The 19,860-nt window shown below is 44.0% G+C and overlaps 2 protein-coding genes across 6 annotated transcripts in view; one reads left to right on the top strand and one right to left on the bottom strand.

Annotated features, from left to right (window-relative positions):
* The window catches only part of Atpsckmt (ATP synthase c subunit lysine N-methyltransferase), a 17,260-nt gene extending 9,662 nt beyond the window's left edge, over positions 1-7,598 (bottom strand). For 3 of the 5 annotated variants that reach the window (XM_055619028.1, XM_055619030.1, XM_055619026.1), the window contains exons 1-2: positions 2,883-3,236; positions 692-829 (exon numbers count right to left, since the gene is read on the bottom strand). In XM_055619028.1, the coding sequence (XP_055475003.1) occupies positions 692-829; positions 2,883-3,200 (456 nt within the window). In that variant the 5' untranslated portion in view covers positions 3,201-3,236. Of the gene's footprint in view, positions 1-691; positions 830-2,882; positions 3,237-7,583 lie in introns of those variants that run through there. The other 2 variants (XM_055619029.1, XM_055619027.1) reach the window with 1 other exon arrangement.
* Positions 7,599-7,951: 353 nt separating this feature from the next.
* Positions 7,952-19,741, top strand: Cct5 (chaperonin containing TCP1 subunit 5). Its single transcript, XM_055618990.1, has 11 exons — positions 7,952-8,141; positions 11,317-11,377; positions 12,415-12,579; positions 13,930-14,128; positions 15,554-15,746; positions 15,828-15,977; positions 16,484-16,603; positions 17,218-17,403; positions 17,482-17,619; positions 17,815-17,995; positions 19,502-19,741. Exons 1-11 carry the CDS (start codon positions 8,037-8,039, stop codon positions 19,627-19,629), a joined length of 1,626 nt encoding a protein of 541 aa, XP_055474965.1. The 5' UTR covers positions 7,952-8,036; the 3' UTR covers positions 19,630-19,741.
* The last annotated feature ends 119 nt before the right edge of the window (positions 19,742-19,860 follow it).

The following is a 19,860-nucleotide window of genomic DNA, read 5'->3' as shown; positions in this document are numbered from 1 at the left end:
CCTTCCTCCTCTTTCTCCTCCTTCTCCTCCTCCCCTTCCTCCTCTTTCTCCTCCTTCTCCTCCTCCCCTTCCTCCTCTTTCTCTTCCTTCTCCTCTTCTTCTTCCTCCTCTTCTTTCTTTTTGAGGGGGAGGCTCACAAGGGTAGAGAGTGGACCTGGTAGGACTGGGAAGTGCCTGTGATCAAGGTGCATGATGTGAAATTCCCAAATAATCAATAAAAATATCATGGAAAAAAGGTACAAATATATTTAGAAAACCCTCATACTTTTATGAAGACAAGAAAGAGTCATCATAGCATGGTTCATGGGTTCTTCTCTCTATCATCCATCTTTGTCTGTCTCTTAACATGCAAATACACATACAGAAAAACCAACTATTTATCAAGAATAATCTATGATTTCCAAGTGAGATGAAATATCTCATTATTCACAAGAAAAAAACAAAATGAAAATGCATTAACTTGGTCAATAAATTCTTAGCATTCACATGACTTTTATCAAAATTTGAAGCTTCTATACTAAAGTGCAGCCTATTGTAAACTCTATCAGTTTAAAATGCATATACACTTTAACATGCCAAAATATTCATTTGGACTTTATTTTCCTTTCAACACTCTTTCTTGTCAATCACATTAATTATAAATAAAGGTCTGCTAGCTTTTGCAGCAGCATCCTCCAGAGGCGTTACATACCTTCCACAAATCTGAAATATAAAACTTGGCAGAGCCATGCACACCTTCCCTCCAGGCACGGTATCTGGAGTACCAAACCAGCCATGGATTCAGTTCATAGCCCACAGCTGGGAATCCTTCCTTTGCAGCTGCGATCACCTGGACAGAGACAGGGGTTAGCAAAAGAAAGAAGTCCTCTTGCCAGAGAGTTCACTATTTATGGTTTATAACCCTAAAACATCCCACTAAAAGGTACTTCTTCTGGGTTATTGAGGAATGGATCAGGGAGAGGAGAAATATGGTAGTTTTAGTAAGCCCCATAGGCTCATATAATTGAATACTTGGTCCCCAGTTGGTGAAACAGTTTGGGAAGGATTAGGAAGATTGGCCTCATTCAAGGAGGTGTATCACTAGGGGCAGACTTTGAGGTTTCAAAAGCCCCTGCCATTCCCAGTTAGTGCTCTATCTACCTTTTGGATATCGACCAGATGTGAGCTCTCAGCTATTGTTCCAGCAGCCTGCCTGCAGCCATGGACAAAATTTCACAATGAAACTCATTATTTCCCATAATTAATATAGGCTCAAAAAAGGCTACTATTGGGAGATGGCTCAGGGGTTAAGAGCACTGACTGTTCTTCCAGAGGACCCAGGTTCAATTCCCAGCACCCACACGGCAGCTCACAACTGTCTGTAACTAACCCTCTTATAGGAGATCTGACAACCCCACAGACATAATGCAGCCAAACACCAATGTACATAAAATACAAATAAATTTTTAAAAGGCTACTACTCCCTTTGATGAGAATGCTATGTAAAAAAAATGTTATATCTGAAGTTCTATAGTTCATGAACAAGACAACAGCCAACCCAAAGCTTTCTGCATTTTGTCAAAGATTTCGCCTCGCGGAGCAGGAGACAAACATTCAGGGTTGTGTTGGACAACTGTATCCCCGATTACGGCTCAGCTAGCTCTAGGTGGTGACAAACGATGGCTGAAAGTCTGCACATCTCTCCACCAGAGGCTGGCAGAGCAGAGGGGAAAGTGAAAATAACAGAGAACATGGAATAAAAACAACCTGTCCAAGCCCACAGCACTCATGAACTCACAGCAGCTGCGGCAGCCTGCACAAGAGCTGCACAGGGTCAAGCCAGCCAACCTTCTAGCTTGGAATGGAGAAGTGCACACAAGCCCCATCCCAAACCGGACGAAAGCATTCCTATGATGGGCAGTGATGACAACTTAGCAATGGGACTCTTAATATCACAGAACTAAAAATGGTTAAGATGGTAAACATTATAGTTGGTAATATTTTGCTACAGTGGAAGAGATGTTTTTAAAGTGGAGAGCATTTTCAGTCTCTGTCATGAATCAGTCTCTACCACAAACCCAGTGGCCACGGGACTACTGAAGGTGCACAGCTCTGCAGTCTGTACACCACATGCTGCTGCACACAGCCTTTCCCCTTGCCATCTCCACTCCAGCAAGATGTGGCCACCGTCGTCACTGAGGGTCACCTGCCAGTCAGAGACCTTTCCTTTACTAAGAGTTCAGGCTGAGATCACAACATGTTGAAGCCACTAAAATTCTAATTCTCTCTCTCTCTCTCTCTCTCTCTCTCTCTCTCTCTCTCTCAGATAAGGTCTCATGTAGCCCAAATTCTCTCTATATAAGAGACTGGCATTGAAATCATGATCCTCCTGCCTCCACCTCCCAAGTACTGGGATCACAGCTACATGAAACTGTGCCCGCCCTCAATTCCTCTTAGTCAAGCAGGGCTTCAGCAATGACATTTCTTATTTTAAGTCTCTATCAACTCCTAGGAGTCATTCCTTACTCACATATCAATACAGAGAAGCATAAAGCAAGCAGCTAAGCTGCAAGAGTAAAGATGATTACACTCCATGACTCAACATGTTTCTTGTAATCATGCCGCCTTTACTGAACCAAAACTTCTAATAGACTATTTGATAATTAGCAATTAACTGCTCCTTTCTATCTGGCATGTTTACAGAGAACTGTTCCTCCAAGGGGAATAAAATCAATCAGAGAAAAATGAACTCTAAACACACGCTGGTGGTCCAACAGTTTAGTCAAACACAAAATGAAACACACACTTTTCAGACTGTCACATATGGCAAATCTTTGCAGAAGCCTCATACAAAATGTTAACAATTTCTGGTTCCAAACCTTCAAACATTTGACATAACTCACAATCCGCCCATCGCCACTGCCGATGTCCACCAGGGATCCTCTTCGGTGCTGCAACATCTTCACGACATTTTCAATCTGCTTGGAAGTTGCAGGCACAAACGGCAAACAAACCTTGCGGAGGGCCGGTGTGATGAATGGTGTGGCTACAGCATACACTGTCACCAGGGCACCACCAATGATCCCAGTAAGCAAGAACCCCCAATTGCTCTTCTTCAAATTCTCTGATTCCAGACTTGTAGGAAGAACACGGCCTGACTGCCTTTCTTCCTCAGGCATTTCTAGGTATAAGCCATTGTTAACAGAAAAGTGGAAACACATTGAGCACACAGTAAAAACTGAGGCTACACCTTCTCATCAACGCCTGTGACACCCTGACTCATCCCTTGTATTATGGTTATACTCGTGTGTGCATGTGTGCATATGCAGATGCCCACAGAGGCCAGAAGAGGGTGTCCGATTCCCTGGAACTGGAGGTGTCTGTGGCTGCCTGACATGGGTGATGGGAACCGACCTTGGGCCCTCTAACCTGCAACTGCAATGAATCGAATGTATCTTAAATATCCTCCTTTTTATCCCACCTTCTAATGTGTCCCTAGTGTAAGACAAAGCTGAAGGGAGGAGAAGCTGATTAATGACTCAAAGCACAGCTAAGAGTCAGAGGGTGTGATGCCAGCTCTGTCAGTGCTAACAACGTGACCTCACAGGCCTCCTGATGAACCTCCACCTCCATACACTGTGGGTCCCAGAGCTGCTGGGAGAGTGAATGAGTGGGGTGCAGGTAAGGCACACAGGAAGCAGAGGCAAAAAGGAAACAGAGGCACACAGGAAGAGACACATAGGAAGAAGACACACACTGGAAGCAGAGGCAGGCAGGAAGCACAGGCACCCAGTGTCCGCTACTTATACATTATTGGAATAATGTGGAACCCCACAGCAAACAGACCATTGCCGTGGGTAAGAATGAAAACACACGAATCCATTGGAGGCAGGAAACGGTCAGAAGAGACAGCAGGTGGCTGCCATTGAGACATGACTGGTCAGGGCTATCAGAAAGGCCTTCAGGAGGCCCGCAGTGCAGGTGCTGGAAGAAGTGTGCACAGCCTCACGGACTTATGGTGGTACACACTTCTCACCGTGGACCAGAGTTCAGAGGTTTGCTGTGGGTTTGTAGGGCTGCATCCTCCAAGGCCTTTAGACTAAGGAGCAATTCCTTTACATTTCCAGCTTTCAAAAGCTACCTACATTGATTTTAACCCCTTAGCACTCCAACCTCTGCTTCCATCCTGCTTTTTTTTTTTTTTTTTTTTTTTGACAACAGTGCATCCACCTACTTAGTCCAAGATAATTTCTGATACAAGATCTTCAGCCACATTTGCACAAGTTACATCAGTCAGAATGCAGATATATTGGGGGACCATTCTACACACTACACCCATGAACTGTGACAATCTATTCTGCCGAGTTAAAACTGTGAACATAGGACACAACAGAAGCTGCCACACAGCAGCAGACCATAATCCAGGACAATGCTCAATGGCATAACTTTACTCTCTTGCACTTTCAATGCCCTAACAGTGACTTTTAAAAAAGTGTCTTTGTAGTAGAGAGCCAACTTGAGGAGGGGAAGGAAGCCTGCTGAGGCTGCCTTTTGGTGTTTGATAGTACCTTTAGGTATCTGATAGCAGAAACCATCAGTAATTTCAGTTACAATTCTGACACTGGGTAGAATATGCTAAGCTCATTGCACACTGACTTACTTGAGAGACACAGGGCTCATCTGCTGTCTTCATGCAGCAGTCTCCTGTGAGCACCACAATGGAACACAGCACCGGTCTGAACACATTTAAGACTCATCCTGGAGTCTCAGAGCCTAAGCTAGCTGTTTAACATCTGGGAAGCTGCTACTGTGGCTTAATAACTACAATATTTTTACTATTTTTTTTTTCCTGCACAACTCAAAACTTAAGAAAAAAAAAAAAAGAGTCAAGAACGCTACTACCCTTCTCTGATTACCACGTTTACATTAACATGCACAAGGTATAAACTAAAAGACTGAATAACAACTGTCAACTGCCATCCTGAGACCACCATTGGGAGGAGTGGAGGAGGCACCGCTGTTTTTTCTTTTTGAGACAGTCTTGGTATGCAGCCCACACTGGCCTTGAATTTATACTGATCCTCTTGCCTCAGCCTCCCAAGTTCTGGGATTCAGGCATGTACCAGCACTCAGTCTGGAAACCCAGACTTTTAGGCTTTACTTGGACAGAATACAAATACAATTTGTCCATTTAATGTGTACATCTCAAGGGGGTTTAGTATAGACATAAACAAGCCTCAACAGTCATTTTATTGCCCAAGAACCCCTTTGTCCTTCAACTGTCATCTCCCCACCCACCCTCTGCTAGCTGTCCTAAGTAACCATTACTTTTACTCTCTATATCAACTTTAAACTTACTTAAGTGTCTTGCAAAGGTAACTTATATCAAGTAGCTTGCAAAGGCCAGGGAGATGGCTCAGTGAGTAAAGTGTTTGTTTTTCAAGCATGGTGACCTGAGTTCAGTTTCCCAGCAACCACACAAAAGCCAGGCATAAACTCAGGTGGATCTCTGTGACTGGCTGGGGAGCCTGCCTAGCAAAACTTGCCACTAGGCAAGTTCAGTGAGTGACCTTGTCTCCAAAAAAAAAAAAAAAAAAAAAAAATGAACTGGAATACAACCAAAATACCTTATGCCAAACTTTGGCCTACACAGGTAAACATGGAACTTCTGTACACACATGACTATACAAATACATACATGAGTATTCATACATATACATATAAATAATAGTATGTGGTCTTCTAACCACCTTCTAAAGGACATTTAAAATGTCCATGCTGTTCCTTATCAGTACTTGATTCTTTTTTTGTGGCTGAATATAATTCCATCATAGACAGATCCCACTTTTTAATCAATATGGACAATGACAGTTAAACACATATGTCAGATGGCCCAAATTATAGCTCATCTGTATACACGTATACCCTTCCACAAAACCAGAAGGTATACAATAATGAGGTGCTGGTCTCCAGGGTTTTCCAGCTGGTCTTTGGGAGCAGTGAGGAACCAACTGAGGCAAACAAAGGATGTGAGAAATGTTATACTATATACAAGCATCTAGAGGAACTTAGGGGAAATAGAAACTATAAGCAAAAAATTTAAACTAAGGGCAAAAGCATCAAACCTTGGGAGCAGGCATGGAAGAAGAGTGGGAATGGAGTGGAAGCCTAACAGAAGGGCAGGTCTGTGACACAAGTGGGAGTCCATTCTCTTCTTCACCATGAGAGACCAAGATCAAGCACAGGTGATCAGGCTTGGCAGCAAGTGCCCTTACGTGCTGGGTCACCCTTGAAGTCTTTCTCGAAACCAGCCTGATGAATGAATAGAGTGTGGTTTATACACACAACGGAGCTTTATTCAATTTTTAAAACAAGAATGACTCAAAAAGGCAAATATCACATTTTTCTCTCAGATGTAGAATCGTGTGTGTGTATATGTGTATAGGAAGAGATTCAAAGGGAGGAAATAAAAGGCAACAAAAGAGACACAATACTATGTCTTCTCCTATGTGAAACCTAGATTTTACAATATATAATGTATGCATAACTATTTGAGGAACAACAATCACCACCAAGTGAGAAGAGTGGGAAAGAGAGTGGGGTCAGCAAGGGGCAATGACATACATGAAAATGCTATGATGAAACTTTATTTTCTATGTTAACTTTTTAAAAACCCTTTCTTGTACTGGCATAATGTCAATCTGCGTCCTTTGGTTACATATCCACTATCGATACCAGGAGTCATCACAGACAGCGCTCTGCCAGGAAATAAGATGCAGAGGACTCCATTAGATATTTTCCATTCTCCTCAAATTAACAAGATGGATTGCAGAATCCACCACTTGAAATTTTTAAAACCCAAAAGACACTAGGAGCATCACTGAGTCTTGGAAACAGAGGGCTACACATCAGGAAAGATTAATAAATCAACTGTAAGACAGCAGGCTGGCTTTCGAGTCTGTGCTGTTACATGCGTTCTAATTCTAGTACTTAATAAAAACCGATAATGACACAGCAGGGGCAGTTTCTGTTCTGTGGGATACGGGTGGAGAGCGTGGAAACTCATTACCAATAAATCTGCGCTTATAAAATGTATCGTGATTTCCGGTAGATGTACAATGCAATTAGCGGTACGGGTAGAGCAGGCCGCGCTACTTTGTCTCCACCTAGAAGTATAGCATGGGCAAGGCAGGCTCTGTGCAGCGAGGGGAGTTCAGAATACTGCGTGCTGCCCACAAGGCGCTGCTCTCCCTGAACACTTCCAGCAACCTTGTGAAGTAGGCATTGTTATTACTGCTATTTTTTGCAGACAAGAAAATAAAACCGCAGATTCAATAACTTCAAAGCAGCATCTAGTCTACGAGAGGGCTGATTCCAGCAGCCCTAGGAACGGGCTGAAGGTTGAGTCCTGCGCACGGAAGGGCGGGCAGCCAAGAAAACACAGGCAAAGGCGTGGAGGACGGCGCAGAGCTCCGCACCCACCGCGGCCACACCCGCCGCCGGCAGGGCGCCCCTGGCCGCCCATGCCACACGCGAGCCCGAGCCCTACACGCACACGCGCGCAGCCAAGTGAGGTGCACCGCGCCCTGCTGGTCAAATCTCACCTCCTCTCTCCATTGCGCGAAACTTCCGGGGAGACCGGAAGTGGGATCTACCAACGTCTCAGAGCTGGGGGGGGGGGAAGGAGAGAAAAAAATGTCTTAAGGAAATTAGCTCCCCGCTGCGACTCTGTATTCAAAGACTTCCAAAAATCAAAACCTTTAATCAGTGACTGAATTAGATATCGTGATAACATTTGGGTTATAGACGTTGTCTTCTAAGTTTAGAATACCCCCTAGGTTCCTTGAGGATAAACGTTCCCACGAGCGGCGGATTCCAGAAGGTACTCTGTGGTGTTAAAAAAGTCACGGTTGGAAAGTTAAAAAAAAAAAAAAAAAAAACCCGCTGTCTGCACTGCGCATGCGCGAGACTTTGCGTCCTCTCGTGAGAAGGTATCGTCTCTATTCTGGAGTCGTCCCAGCCGGCTATTGAGAAGCGCTGGTTTTCGTTCGTCCACCATGGCGTCCGTAGGGACCCTCGCCTTCGATGAGTATGGGCGCCCCTTCCTTATTATCAAAGACCAAGATCGCAAGTCCCGTCTCATGGGGCTTGAGGCCCTCAAGGTAACGGCCCGGAACGCGAGGCAGCGGGATGAAGGGAGGCGGCCGAAGCGCGCCTGCGCCGGCGTGGAGCAGTGTGGCCATGTGCTGGCCCAAAAGGTCGAGAGTCTCCGGTTCCGGGGAGCCCCTCTGGCCTCAGTGTGCACAGCCACTCTCTGGGTGCGAGAGAGGGTGTAGAGGCCTTAGCCTAAAGGTGTTAAGAGGTCCGTCTGGCGCTTCGGAGCTGGGTGGGGTCGCATCTCTCAGGTCCCATGTGGGCCTTCCAAAAGAAAGGTATAGTCGTTCGCCAGTGCAGTTGTAAATGGCCTGACCCTTAGACACGCTACCACACATAAAGGAAGAAAATTAGTGAGAAGCGTGAAAAACGTGCACAGAACAGGCCGTGTGCTACCCGAATGGCTACTAGTCGGAAGGTTGACAAATAACAGTGGAGGGAACTCTTCCAACTTTTTATAGAAGGAACTATGCGATACACACACCACAAACAAAGATTTGAAAAGTCCAGAGCGTTGTATTCCGAGGAGACCTTAAGTTCTCGGTCCAGAAAACGGATGGTCATTTTTGTAGTGGCAGGAGACAATTTCAGTGAAGCACAGTTGGCTGCAAATTATGATTATTTCACCAAAGTAGGAGCTCTTGAACCTCATCATATGGAAGCGAAGTTATCCTGATAGGAGGCAGAGCTGAATTGTTAAGTAGGAAGGAATTCCTGCAGAAGGAAAGGAATGAAAAAGGCCAAGACCCAAATACTAGAATCCTGGTAAGAAAGGAATGCCATTCACAGGTGTTGCTACAAAAAATGCAGAGGAAGGAGGGAGCCCCATCTTAGGTTTTGTGTGTGCCAGTAATGCCTCCAGGTTTGAGGTTTCCTTGTTGACCCCGATGATAGGGAAGTCTTCTCTGACTCCATTTATACAAGCCTTCTGGACCTGGTTTCTTACTGTGGATTTTTTGTTAATGCCAAGGACTTGACAGGTGTGTTTGACTGACTGAAGAAGTGGACATAGCGATTGACGGATGGTAGATGCTGGGTTCTGTTTCCTTTCTAGGGAGAATTTTTTCAGTTTTTATGCATTTATTAAGTTCCACTTCTTTTTCTCACCTCAGGGAACTTACAGATAAAGTAGTATTCCAGCAGAAAGGAAATTTGCCAATGTAATTAATATTAACGGTTTTGTTGTGTCATCCCTTTGTGCTGACTACATGGCCTGTTGCTTGTGGTCCTCACTCGGGACAGGTACTGTTTACAGAATTAGGTACTTAGAGACAGGGTCCTAGAGAAATTGCCAGAGATTTCCCAGCTACAGTAGAGAAGGGCCATGACTTCAGGCCACCTCTAACAGAGTCAGAGTGGTCCAGAGCAGTGAACTCAGCCTTGGCATTTGGGGACAGATTGTTTGTGGTGGAGGCCTGTTCTGTGTATAGTGTTGAGCTGTTTCTTTGGCTTCTCAATACATGCTAGTTTAGCCAACCAAAAATAGGTCCAGGTGCCCAGGGCACCCAGAGAAACACTTCCCTGTGGAAACACCATCATGAGTACATACTTTAAGAGCATTTTAAGGGTCACCAGAGTTTGCAAAGACCAAATGTTTTGTCGCTTGCCTTTGGGGGTGATGAGAAGTTACTGAACATGTGTACTTGCACAACTCTGAAAGCATGCAGGATTTCTTTGGTTAGAGATGTTTGTATCCATCTGCACCTTGGGGATGAGAAGATAAGCTGGAGAAAGCATCAGAGTTCATGTTCATCCAGGGAGAACCAGGAGTGCTCTGCAGAAGAAGGTGTTGATCTTTAGGACTGAGGCACCAAGAGCCATTTTAAACCTTTGGAATTGCTAAAGGACTCATTAGAAAATAAGCTAATTACCAAAAGAAAGTAGAGCGGGCATGGTATTGGAATTCTGTAGGGTGGTTTTGACCTGAGTTAAGATTGTGATGACAAGAATAAAAGAACATGGCATTCAGGGAGATGAGAGCCAGATGTGTCTAGGAACAGGGAACGGCACTTTCAGGCTTGTGCCTTGGATACTTTAATAACATAAATGTGAATTCTGTGTGGGATGTCTGGTCATTGGGAAGATAGTTGTAATCTGCACCTCTGAATGTCAGTGAAAGTTAATGAACCAGAGCAGATGTTACAGTGAGGCAGTGGGTTGCATTCTTAGAGTAGGAATCAGGATCTCAGGCTCACTAGGATAGCGTAAAGTGTTGGCTGCTCTGGGTCAGCCCCCTTGAATATTGAGGTTCCTCTGTGTAGGAGTTTGTAATTGACCCTTGATCTTATAGAACTTCTGGCAGACTGCAGGAGCCAAGATGACAAAGTATCGTGGACAGATGTAAATAAAAAGAGGCATATATGCTGGGCATGGTAGTACACACTTTTAATTCCAGCACTCAGGGAGGCAGAGGCAGGCAGATCACTATGAGGATATCTTCATCAAATCTTTACTGAGAATAGATCATAAAGTACCTTACTTTTAAGCAATATTTGTTATACATGGAACTTTGCTATTAAAGGCAAAAGGTTGGTTTGCATAATAATGAGATGTGGGGAGGGTGTTCTTTTAAGATTTATTTATTTTATGTGTATGTATAAGTAGCTTCTTGTATGTATGTGCATTCTGGTGCCAGTGGAGGCCAGAAGAGAGCATATAAGATCTATATAAGATCCCCTGGAACTGAAGTACAAGCCATCAGGAGTTGCATGGAAACTGCACCTGGGTCTTCTGCAAAAGCAGCAAATGCTCTTAACACTGAGTCATCTCATGTGCATTCTAGGCAGTCACTGTCAGTGAACTGCATTTCTAACTCTTACTCCAGTATCTCTCCAGCTAAGTTTGGTCTGTCATTGTTACTAGGATCTCAGACAGGTGCAAGATTAATTTTGGAGCAGTTTAAAACAGAGCTGGTTCCATGCCCAGTAGGGTTGCTGTTACTAAATTCTTAGCCATCATTTTCCTTTTGAAAATAGTGTTTGCTAAAAATCTTAGCAAAGGTGACTCTTCTTTGTGTGGGTTAATGCAGTATTTCTCCACAGTAAGTGTTGGTGAAAACCGAAGGTGTTATGTGTTTATAGTTGGACTTTTGTGTTCTCAGAGTTTAATAATGGTGACAGCCTATTTGCCTTCTAATTGTTGAAAGCCATGTAACTGGATATTTGCTTTTTCTTTTTCATTTAGTCTCACATCATGGCTGCAAAAGCTGTAGCAAACACAATGAGAACATCACTGGGACCAAACGGTGAGAGAACCATTGGTATTTTTAATAAAGTTTGAAATCTTAGTACAGTCAATAACTTCTTTAGAAATTTGATAGGTGGTCCTCCACTCAGTGCAGCCAAGAGGCTGTGTCCAGGGTCCTCCTAGTTACAGTGTGCTCACAGTGTTAGTGTAAGTTAGAAAAGTGTGGGGCTATATGTCATTATTATCCCCAAGATTATCACGGCACTATTATTTAACCCACTATCGCAAATAAGACATAGACACCTGTTGAATTTATAATTGCCTTATATACCTTGGGCCTGGCAGATATTTCACTTACACTGTCTCAGTATCTTCACCATCCCATCTCCCAGCCCTCATCCAATGCCATCTGCCTTAATCCTGTTCATCTGGTCTACCTTCCATTCATAATCCCATGGTACTTGCTGTTATTCTTCATCTGGGCATGAAAGGTCACACCATTATTGGAGTCCTTCCTTCTGGCCACATGGTTTTTTTTCCTCCAGTCTAACCATCCTGGCATCCTCCTCCTTCCTCTCCCTGTTTCCATCTCTCCTGACTCTTGTGATTCTTCTGTCCTCAAAAGCCCAGGAACCTTAGTCACGCCTACCTCATTTTGCCCTGCCTGGGTATTGGTCATTTAATAAACCAAAGAGGTATTACTATTTTAGGCAGGTTTACACAAACAAGGCTGGGTGTATCCAGTACAAGGCAGTAGCCAGATGTTGAGGGTCAGTAATTAGCATTAGACCAACCTCCAACATCACAGCTTTAGCTAGAGGCTTTTCCTCACATCATTTCATTAGCACCTGTGTGTGTCTTGAGTTACTACTATATGTAATGATGATCTGTTGGTGGTGGTTGATCATATTTCTCTTAATGTGGAGACACTAAGACACTTAGTGTGGAGTTTGGTGAATATTTCACATGTATTGAATTATTTGTTGCTAATGGATTTCATGGTGTGAGCTGGTAAGGTGCTCTAACCCTGTAGTATTTTTCAGTGCTGGGTACACTTTATTTTGCCCAACTGCCTTCTGAATTCTTGTCTTTTAGGGTTGGATAAGATGATGGTTGATAAGGATGGTGATGTGACTGTAACAAATGATGGTGCTACTATTCTAAGTATGATGGATGTTGATCATCAAATTGCTAAGCTGATGGTTGAACTGTCCAAATCCCAGGATGATGAAATTGGAGATGGAACCACAGGAGTTGTTGGTAAGAAAAGAAACAGCCTTTCTAACTTAACAGGTTGTTTAAAAGTGTCACAAGAGCTAATGTTTCTGCACCAAGTCATGAAGACAATGGGACAGACTGAAGTTGGGGACACATAGCACAAGTGGGCAAGCCTTTGAAAAGTGAGTGTTGGGAAAGAACAGGTGGCAGGCAGTTGTAATGCGTGTTTTTGACCGATTTGTGTTTTAAGCTGCAAAGCTAACATGTTGGGGGGGCATATTTTGGATTATGGATTGCATTGTATTTCTGACACTACAATTTGGACATACAAAGAATGTGCTGGTTCTCATACCAAAATATGGAAAGGGGGGACATGCCCTGGTTCCCCTCCAATTCAAAGAGTTAACTAGAAAATATGTATGTATCTAAAGAGGAAACATGGAGTATCATGTTTCTTTTACCATTCTTAATATTTTTCCCCCTGAAATGATTGAACTATCCAGAGTTTGAGGGCTGGCAAGTGGTTCAGACAGTCAGTAAGCCTGCAAAGCCTAAGAACCTGAGTTTGATCCTGGTGATTCATCCTTCTCCTCCACACCTATGCGTGCTTGGGCATATATTTTAAAAGTGTAATTTTTAATTGCTTTACAAAGGAAAGGAAAATGAAGATACATTAATATATGAAGGGTTACCTTTGCTGCAGCTAAATTAAAACCATTCATGCAATGCTCTTGGAGTTGGCATATCCCTAGTATGGGGTTGTGGGGATGTGGGGCTGCTTTGGATTATTTACAGCAGCTGACTGATTTGTCTCATACAGTAGCAGAGGAGTACTTTTGCCAGTGGCTGATAGTTTCTGTGATTGTATGACTTTGGAATTCTGGGAACTTTTCAAAATGCTCGAGCCCCAATTTTTGCAGGGGGAGGGAGGATGGAAGGGGGATATGGTTTCTCAGTATCTGTGGTCTAAGGATAGGAAAAGAAGAACCTACAAAGTAGCAAAAAGCAGCATTGGCCTACATCTTTCTATTTCTATTATTTATTGTGGGAAGGTCGTACGAAGATCAGAAGATAGCTTTGGGGAGGCAGTTTCCCTGTTGTGTGGATTCCAGGGCTGTAGTACCTTAAACCACTGGTCCATCACTCTGCCAGCTGCCCCTCCCCCCCACCCATCTCACTTTTTATTTTCTAAGTCATCTTTAAGGGGCAACAGCCTATTAGGCCATGACTATGATCAAAACTAAGAGAAAGGGTCCTCTTCCCTTTCAGAAATAGTCCTGGCTTCTAAGATTACATCCAGCCCAATTTTAGAATGTTCTTATTTTCAGGGTAGCATATAAGGCTATACTAAAATGTGAATCTTAAACTGATGGTCTGCTGTGTTGCTTGCAGTCCTGGCTGGTGCCTTGTTGGAAGAAGCTGAGCAGCTGCTGGACCGAGGCATCCACCCAATCAGAATTGCTGACGGCTACGAACAGGCTGCCCGGATCGCTATAGAGCACCTGGACAGCATCAGCGATAGTGTGCTTGTTGACAAGCATGACCCTGAACCCCTGATTCAAACTGCAAAAACCACGCTGGGCTCCAAAGTGTACGTGTCCTATGGGTAGAGCACTGTAGTTTGCAAGCCTCCCCTTTGGAGGCTAAAAAGCAGCAGTGTGATTTTTCTGAAGTTTCTATTGGTTTTGCTTCTTTTCCTGTGTTTTAGTTGGAGGCAGGATTTGCCACTTAGGTTATTAAATCGCCCCAACTCTAAGATTCTAACATTTCTTCCCATTACCTCATCACTAGGAAGTCATTCTGAGGGAGCATTTGTATTACTGAATAGTAAGCAAATGTACTAGTCTAAAGTTCTAATGTAGTTAGCGGGATGGTCTTAACATTGACCTTCTGTGTTAACATTGCTGCCAACATTTCCTAATGTCTGCTCTTGCCCCTGAAGACTAGCGACCTCAGCCAATACATGTTCCTCTCTTCGGTGGCAGAAACTTCTAGGCTGCTGCCATAATGTGGTATTAAAACCCAGCAAAAGCATTGCTAAACATAAACTCCTTTTAGTTGCACATAGTAGGATTTTTTATTACAACATTTCATAAGTACTTCCTCTTACTTCTCTCCTATTTGTCCCCCTCCTGCTTGATACCACTCTATTTAATGAGTGCTCTACCTGCAGGTACACCTGCATACCAGAAGAGGGAATCAGATCTCATTGTAGATGGTTGTGAGCTGCCATGTGGGTGGCTGGGACTTGAACACCGGTCCTCTGGAAGAGCAGCCAGTTCTCTTAACCTCTGAGCCATCTCTCCAACCCCCAACTCTTTTAAGTTTTTTCAATGGAAATATTCCACATATGCTAGGAATTGGGCTAGTTGTCATTTCCTTTTTGACGTTTCATTTTCCCCTCATTACTCTGCTTACATTTATTTGGTGTTTGCAAGTATAACTTGTGGAGGTCTGTTCTCCTATCATGTGGGTCTGGGAACCAAATTCAGGTCACCAGGATTGGGAGCAATTGCTTTTACCCATTGAGCCATCTCATAGCTTCTAATCTTTTGTTAAATTGCTTAGTTGTTATCTGTTTGGTAGTTCTAGCAGAAAAGGAATGGTCTCGACATAAAGGGAAAGACAGTGAGTCTAAGCTGTGAAGCACCGGAGGACTGTTCAATCAGTGTCTGAGAAGACACAAGGAAGCTGAACAGTTGTAGTAAACACATTCATAACAGACCATGCAGCTAAAATGTGATTAGAACAGGTAACTGAAGATCCTGCTTTAAGGTGGACCTGTCCACCATGAGGGGACTCCTGTGTTGTTTAGGGGAAATCAGCAAACACTTGGGTTTCAAAACTTTCACAGCTCAGATTTATTCTGTTATGCCTAGGCCATTACTGTCCCTGTTCTGGTTTTGAACTTGGAAAGTTTCACTGGTCTTCCTAGAAGTGCTGTTGAGTTGCATGGTGGTGGTAGTTTGGTTGCTGTGGTTGTGTAATTAATATAAAACTTGTGTGTTTTCATCAGGGTTAACAGCTGTCACCGACAAATGGCTGAAATTGCTGTGAATGCCGTCCTCACAGTGGCAGATATGGAGCGGAGAGATGTTGACTTTGAGCTCATCAAAGTGGAAGGCAAAGTGGGTGGGAGGCTGGAAGACACCAAACTTATAAAGGGTGTGATTGTGGATAAGGACTTCAGTCACCCACAGATGCCGAAAGTGAGTGAGTACTCTTGCACTTTTATACTGCTATTAACTCAAACCCTTCGCTTAGAGTGTTCTTCCTTTCCCTGTATGTAGAAAGTGGAAAATGCTAAGATTGCAATCCTCACATGTCCATTTGAGCCACCTAAACCAAAGACAAAGCACAAGTTGGACGTAACCTCTGTGGAGGACTACAAAGCCCTGCAAAAATACGAAAAGGAGAAATTTGAAGAGATGATTGAACAGGTGAGTCCTGTGCTGCTCCCTGAACCAATACCACAGGTTACTAAATTCCAGGCACTAACTGAATTAACATCTGGGGGTTTGTCACATGGCCATAAATGACATGCAGTGTTGCCTAGGTTCAGTTTCAGTTATAAAAAAATGCATAGTAAGAAAAAAAAAAAAGATTAGCCATGTTCAGTGATTTTTGTCCTGGACTGCTGTGAATTGTTTGGCATCTCAGCTGTGCCTTTCATGACAGCTCTCCTGGGCTCCTGTGGAACAAACTAGAGGTGTGAATTGACAGGAATTGAAGCATTGTTTGAAAAGCAGGGTGGTTCCCATTGTCACAGTTTCAGTATCGGATGGAGTGTACAGTGGTACATACTGTTCTTTCTCCATGTGCCTTCTGCCCTTTCAGTGCACAGGCTTCATAAACAGCTGTGCATCTCCCCTTTTCTTCAGATTAGTCAGGAAGGAACAAGCATCTACTTGTTACTGAGAGAGTTTTGTGGTATTTCTTTCCCCAGATTAAAAAAACTGGTGCTAACCTAGCTATTTGCCAGTGGGGCTTTGATGATGAAGCCAATCATTTACTTCTTCAGAACGACCTGCCTGCAGTTCGCTGGGTAGGAGGACCTGAGATTGAGGTAGGAGGCCTGCATTCAGAGCCCTTGCCTGGGTGTGGGTTGAGCCTGCAATAAATGCTTGTATTCAGTGTCACTTTGACAGCACTTGACTAAAGCAACCACAACACACCAAACAGCAATAGCTCAAAGGAAGAGGAACTGTAGAAGAACATTCTAGAATCATCTTGGCTTGCATGACAGTGCATTGTATTTCTGGTGCTGCATAGTCAGCTCTCTGGGCTTCCCTGTTGGCTTTCAGAGGCAGGAAAGCCTGGTCCCAAGCCCCTCTGTGGCAGCATAATAGCAACAGCCCACCTAAGCATTTGTCTGGACAAATCTTCCCTTTTTCTTCTGCAGCCTGCTGTGTTGGTGGGGACATGTGAGCTGGATTCACACACAGGGGCACCCAGACAGTAGGAGACTGGGTTGAAAGTTGACAGTGATAGAGCTGGGTAGCACCAGCCACTTCCTAAGGTGCTAACCACTCAGCCCATTGGCTTAACCAGACACTTTGCAGGAAACTTTGCCTATCTGGTGAACAAAATGGTTCTAGGTTAGATGTAGTTCATTTATGATCCCATTTTGGAATTCGCTGGCATTGACCACATCTGTTTGTCCTCTCTGCATCCTGATAGCTGATCGCCATTGCAACAGGAGGACGTATTGTCCCAAGGTTCTCAGAGCTTACCTCTGAGAAGCTGGGCTTTGCTGGTGTGGTGCAGGAAATCTCATTTGGCACTACAAAAGACAAAATGCTGGTCATTGAGCAGTGTAAGAATTCTAGAGCTGTGACCATTTTCATCAGAGGAGGAAACAAGATGGTAAGACTTCCGTACTTGAGCCGGGGAGATGGCTTAGTGGGTGCCAGTGTGAGGGACTGAGATAAGACCTTTTCCCAGATCATTGAAGAAGCAAAACGATCCCTCCATGATGCCCTGTGTGTCATCCGGAACCTCATCCGAGACAACCGTGTTGTGTATGGAGGAGGGGCAGCCGAAATATCCTGTGCCCTGGCAGTCAGCCAAGAGGCAGACAAGGTAACGGACAGAGCAGCATTGAGAATTGCTGGGTCTGAGATCTCAGGTGTGCTCATGTCCTCCCCACCTTCAGTCTGTAGATAAAGTAATCATGGTGTATTAAGCTTGCCCTAAGTGAGTTTTTCAGTGTATGCTTATGATTGGCTGTTGGGTTGGTTCTTGCCGAGTGTACTCACTGTCTCTGTACCCTTCCAGTGCCCAACTTTGGAACAATATGCCATGAGAGCTTTTGCAGATGCCTTGGAGGTCATCCCCATGGCCCTTGCAGAAAACAGTGGCATGAATCCCATCCAGACCATGACTGAAGTTCGAGCCAAACAAGTGAAGGAGTCCAACCCTGCTCTTGGGATCGACTGTTTGCACAAGGGCACCAACGGTGAGTTGCTTGTTAGGGCTCTGAATGGAACAGGCTTCCAGTGGCTTGGAAGGTGATGTACTCTTGCTGTGCATAGTAGTACTACATGCTACAAGACTGTCCTGTGTGAGCTCTTGAATGCACTTGGTACGGTTGCATCCTGGGTTTTAGTGTCTGAGTTAATTGCTACAGGACAACTCATTTTCACCACAGTACAGATGTCTGATTCCATACAAAGTAATTTCCCTTCACAGCTTGCCACCTGGCTGTTCCATGGCTGTGGAGTATTTGGGAAACTTTTAACTCTGTAGCAACTTGTCAGTTCAGATTGAAAAAGGGTCAGACATTTAGCTTGTTGAAACTTTGCTGTTTCTCTACTGATAGGCCAACCATACCCACATTCCTACAGTGAATTCAACCACAGGACTTGACAGTTTATAAAAGCATTCTGACAATAGTGACTCCAGCATCCAGTGTTTAGTCTATAATAGCATCCAAAACAAAACAGCAACTCTTAGTGATTTGTGTTGCTGTTCTGACAGGAAGTGTTTGCTGATCACCGTTGAAGAGAAATGCATTTCACTGCTGTCTCTCTGGGTGCTTTGAGATGTCATGTGTCTGGTTAGCTTCCTTGTAGTCAAGAGCCCTGGCAATTCTACTACCATGTTCCCACTTATGCATGTTTTCAGTGCTTAGGAAATGCATCTGAAAATGACATAGGGCAAATTATATCCAGTTCACTGCTTCAGCTTTGGGGTTTTTTTGTTTAGGATTTTATTTGTTAAGATTTATTTTTGTGCACGAATGGTTTGCCTGCATGCATTGAAGTGTAATGTGTTTGTCTTTTACCCTTGGAGGCCTGAAGAGGGCACTGGATTCCCTGGACCTGGATTTAACTGGATGGGTGTAAGCTTCCATGTAGGTGCTAGGAATGCAGGTCCTCTATAAGAGCACTGGGTACTTTAATCACTGAGCCATTTCCAGCCCCTCTTTTATATATGTTATTTTTTTTACTTTGTTGTTTGACACTTTAGGTATCTTCTGAATACTCTTGCTCCCATACCCTGTTTCTGCCCTGTCAGTCTGTCTCCCACGTTCCTGTCTTTTGTTCTGTTTGGTATACTACTTGGTTTAACCAAGATTGTATGACCACAGGTTTGTAAAACTGTCTGAGGAAGCCTGGTGGGCTCAACCGTGTGTACAGGTAAAGACCAAGATCACCCAGAGTCCACCAGGGACAAGTAGTTTAACACAGAGAGGTAGGGGCCCATGAGGCATTCTCCACCCATGACTGACTAATAGCAAAGTCTTGAACTATTTTTGTCTTGAAATGGAACTTCATTATGTTGCCCAGACTGACCTTGAACCCCTCAGCTCCACCTCAGCCTCCCCAGTAACTGGGAGCACAGATATGCATATGACAGCCACTACATTTCCCAAGCTTTATTGTGACTATATAAGTTGAAGCTGCCTGTTGATAGTACATTTGTATCTTTTGGATCACTGGTTGCTGTGTTTGTTTTTCAGATATGCAGTATCAGCATGTCATAGAAACCTTGATTGGCAAAAAGCAGCAGATCTCTCTTGCCACACAGATGGTTAGAATGATTCTGAAGATTGATGACATCCGTAAGCCTGGAGAATCTGAAGAATAAACTGTTCATCTACCACTGTGACTAAATAAAGGGTGTGTCACGCTGCATCTGAATCTGGTAGTCCTGTCACAGCCTGTAGATGCTGGAATAAAAGCAGCTATTTGGTAACTTACTTGGTTTCACTTATTTAGAGCATGGTGGAGCTTCCCCAGCTTCTGTCATTGGATATCTTTTAAGCATCCTCCATCTGCAGAGTTAATGTGTAAAGAGGCAAAAGCCACTACAGAACTC

Source organism: Psammomys obesus, unplaced genomic scaffold, assembly GCF_907164565.1.
Source record: "Psammomys obesus unplaced genomic scaffold, mPsaObe1.curated_primary_1811, whole genome shotgun sequence".
Taxonomy (NCBI): domain Eukaryota; kingdom Metazoa; phylum Chordata; class Mammalia; order Rodentia; family Muridae; genus Psammomys; species Psammomys obesus.
The sequence above is the reverse complement of the archived record's forward strand: the minus strand, read 5'-3'. Positions and strand labels throughout refer to the sequence as shown.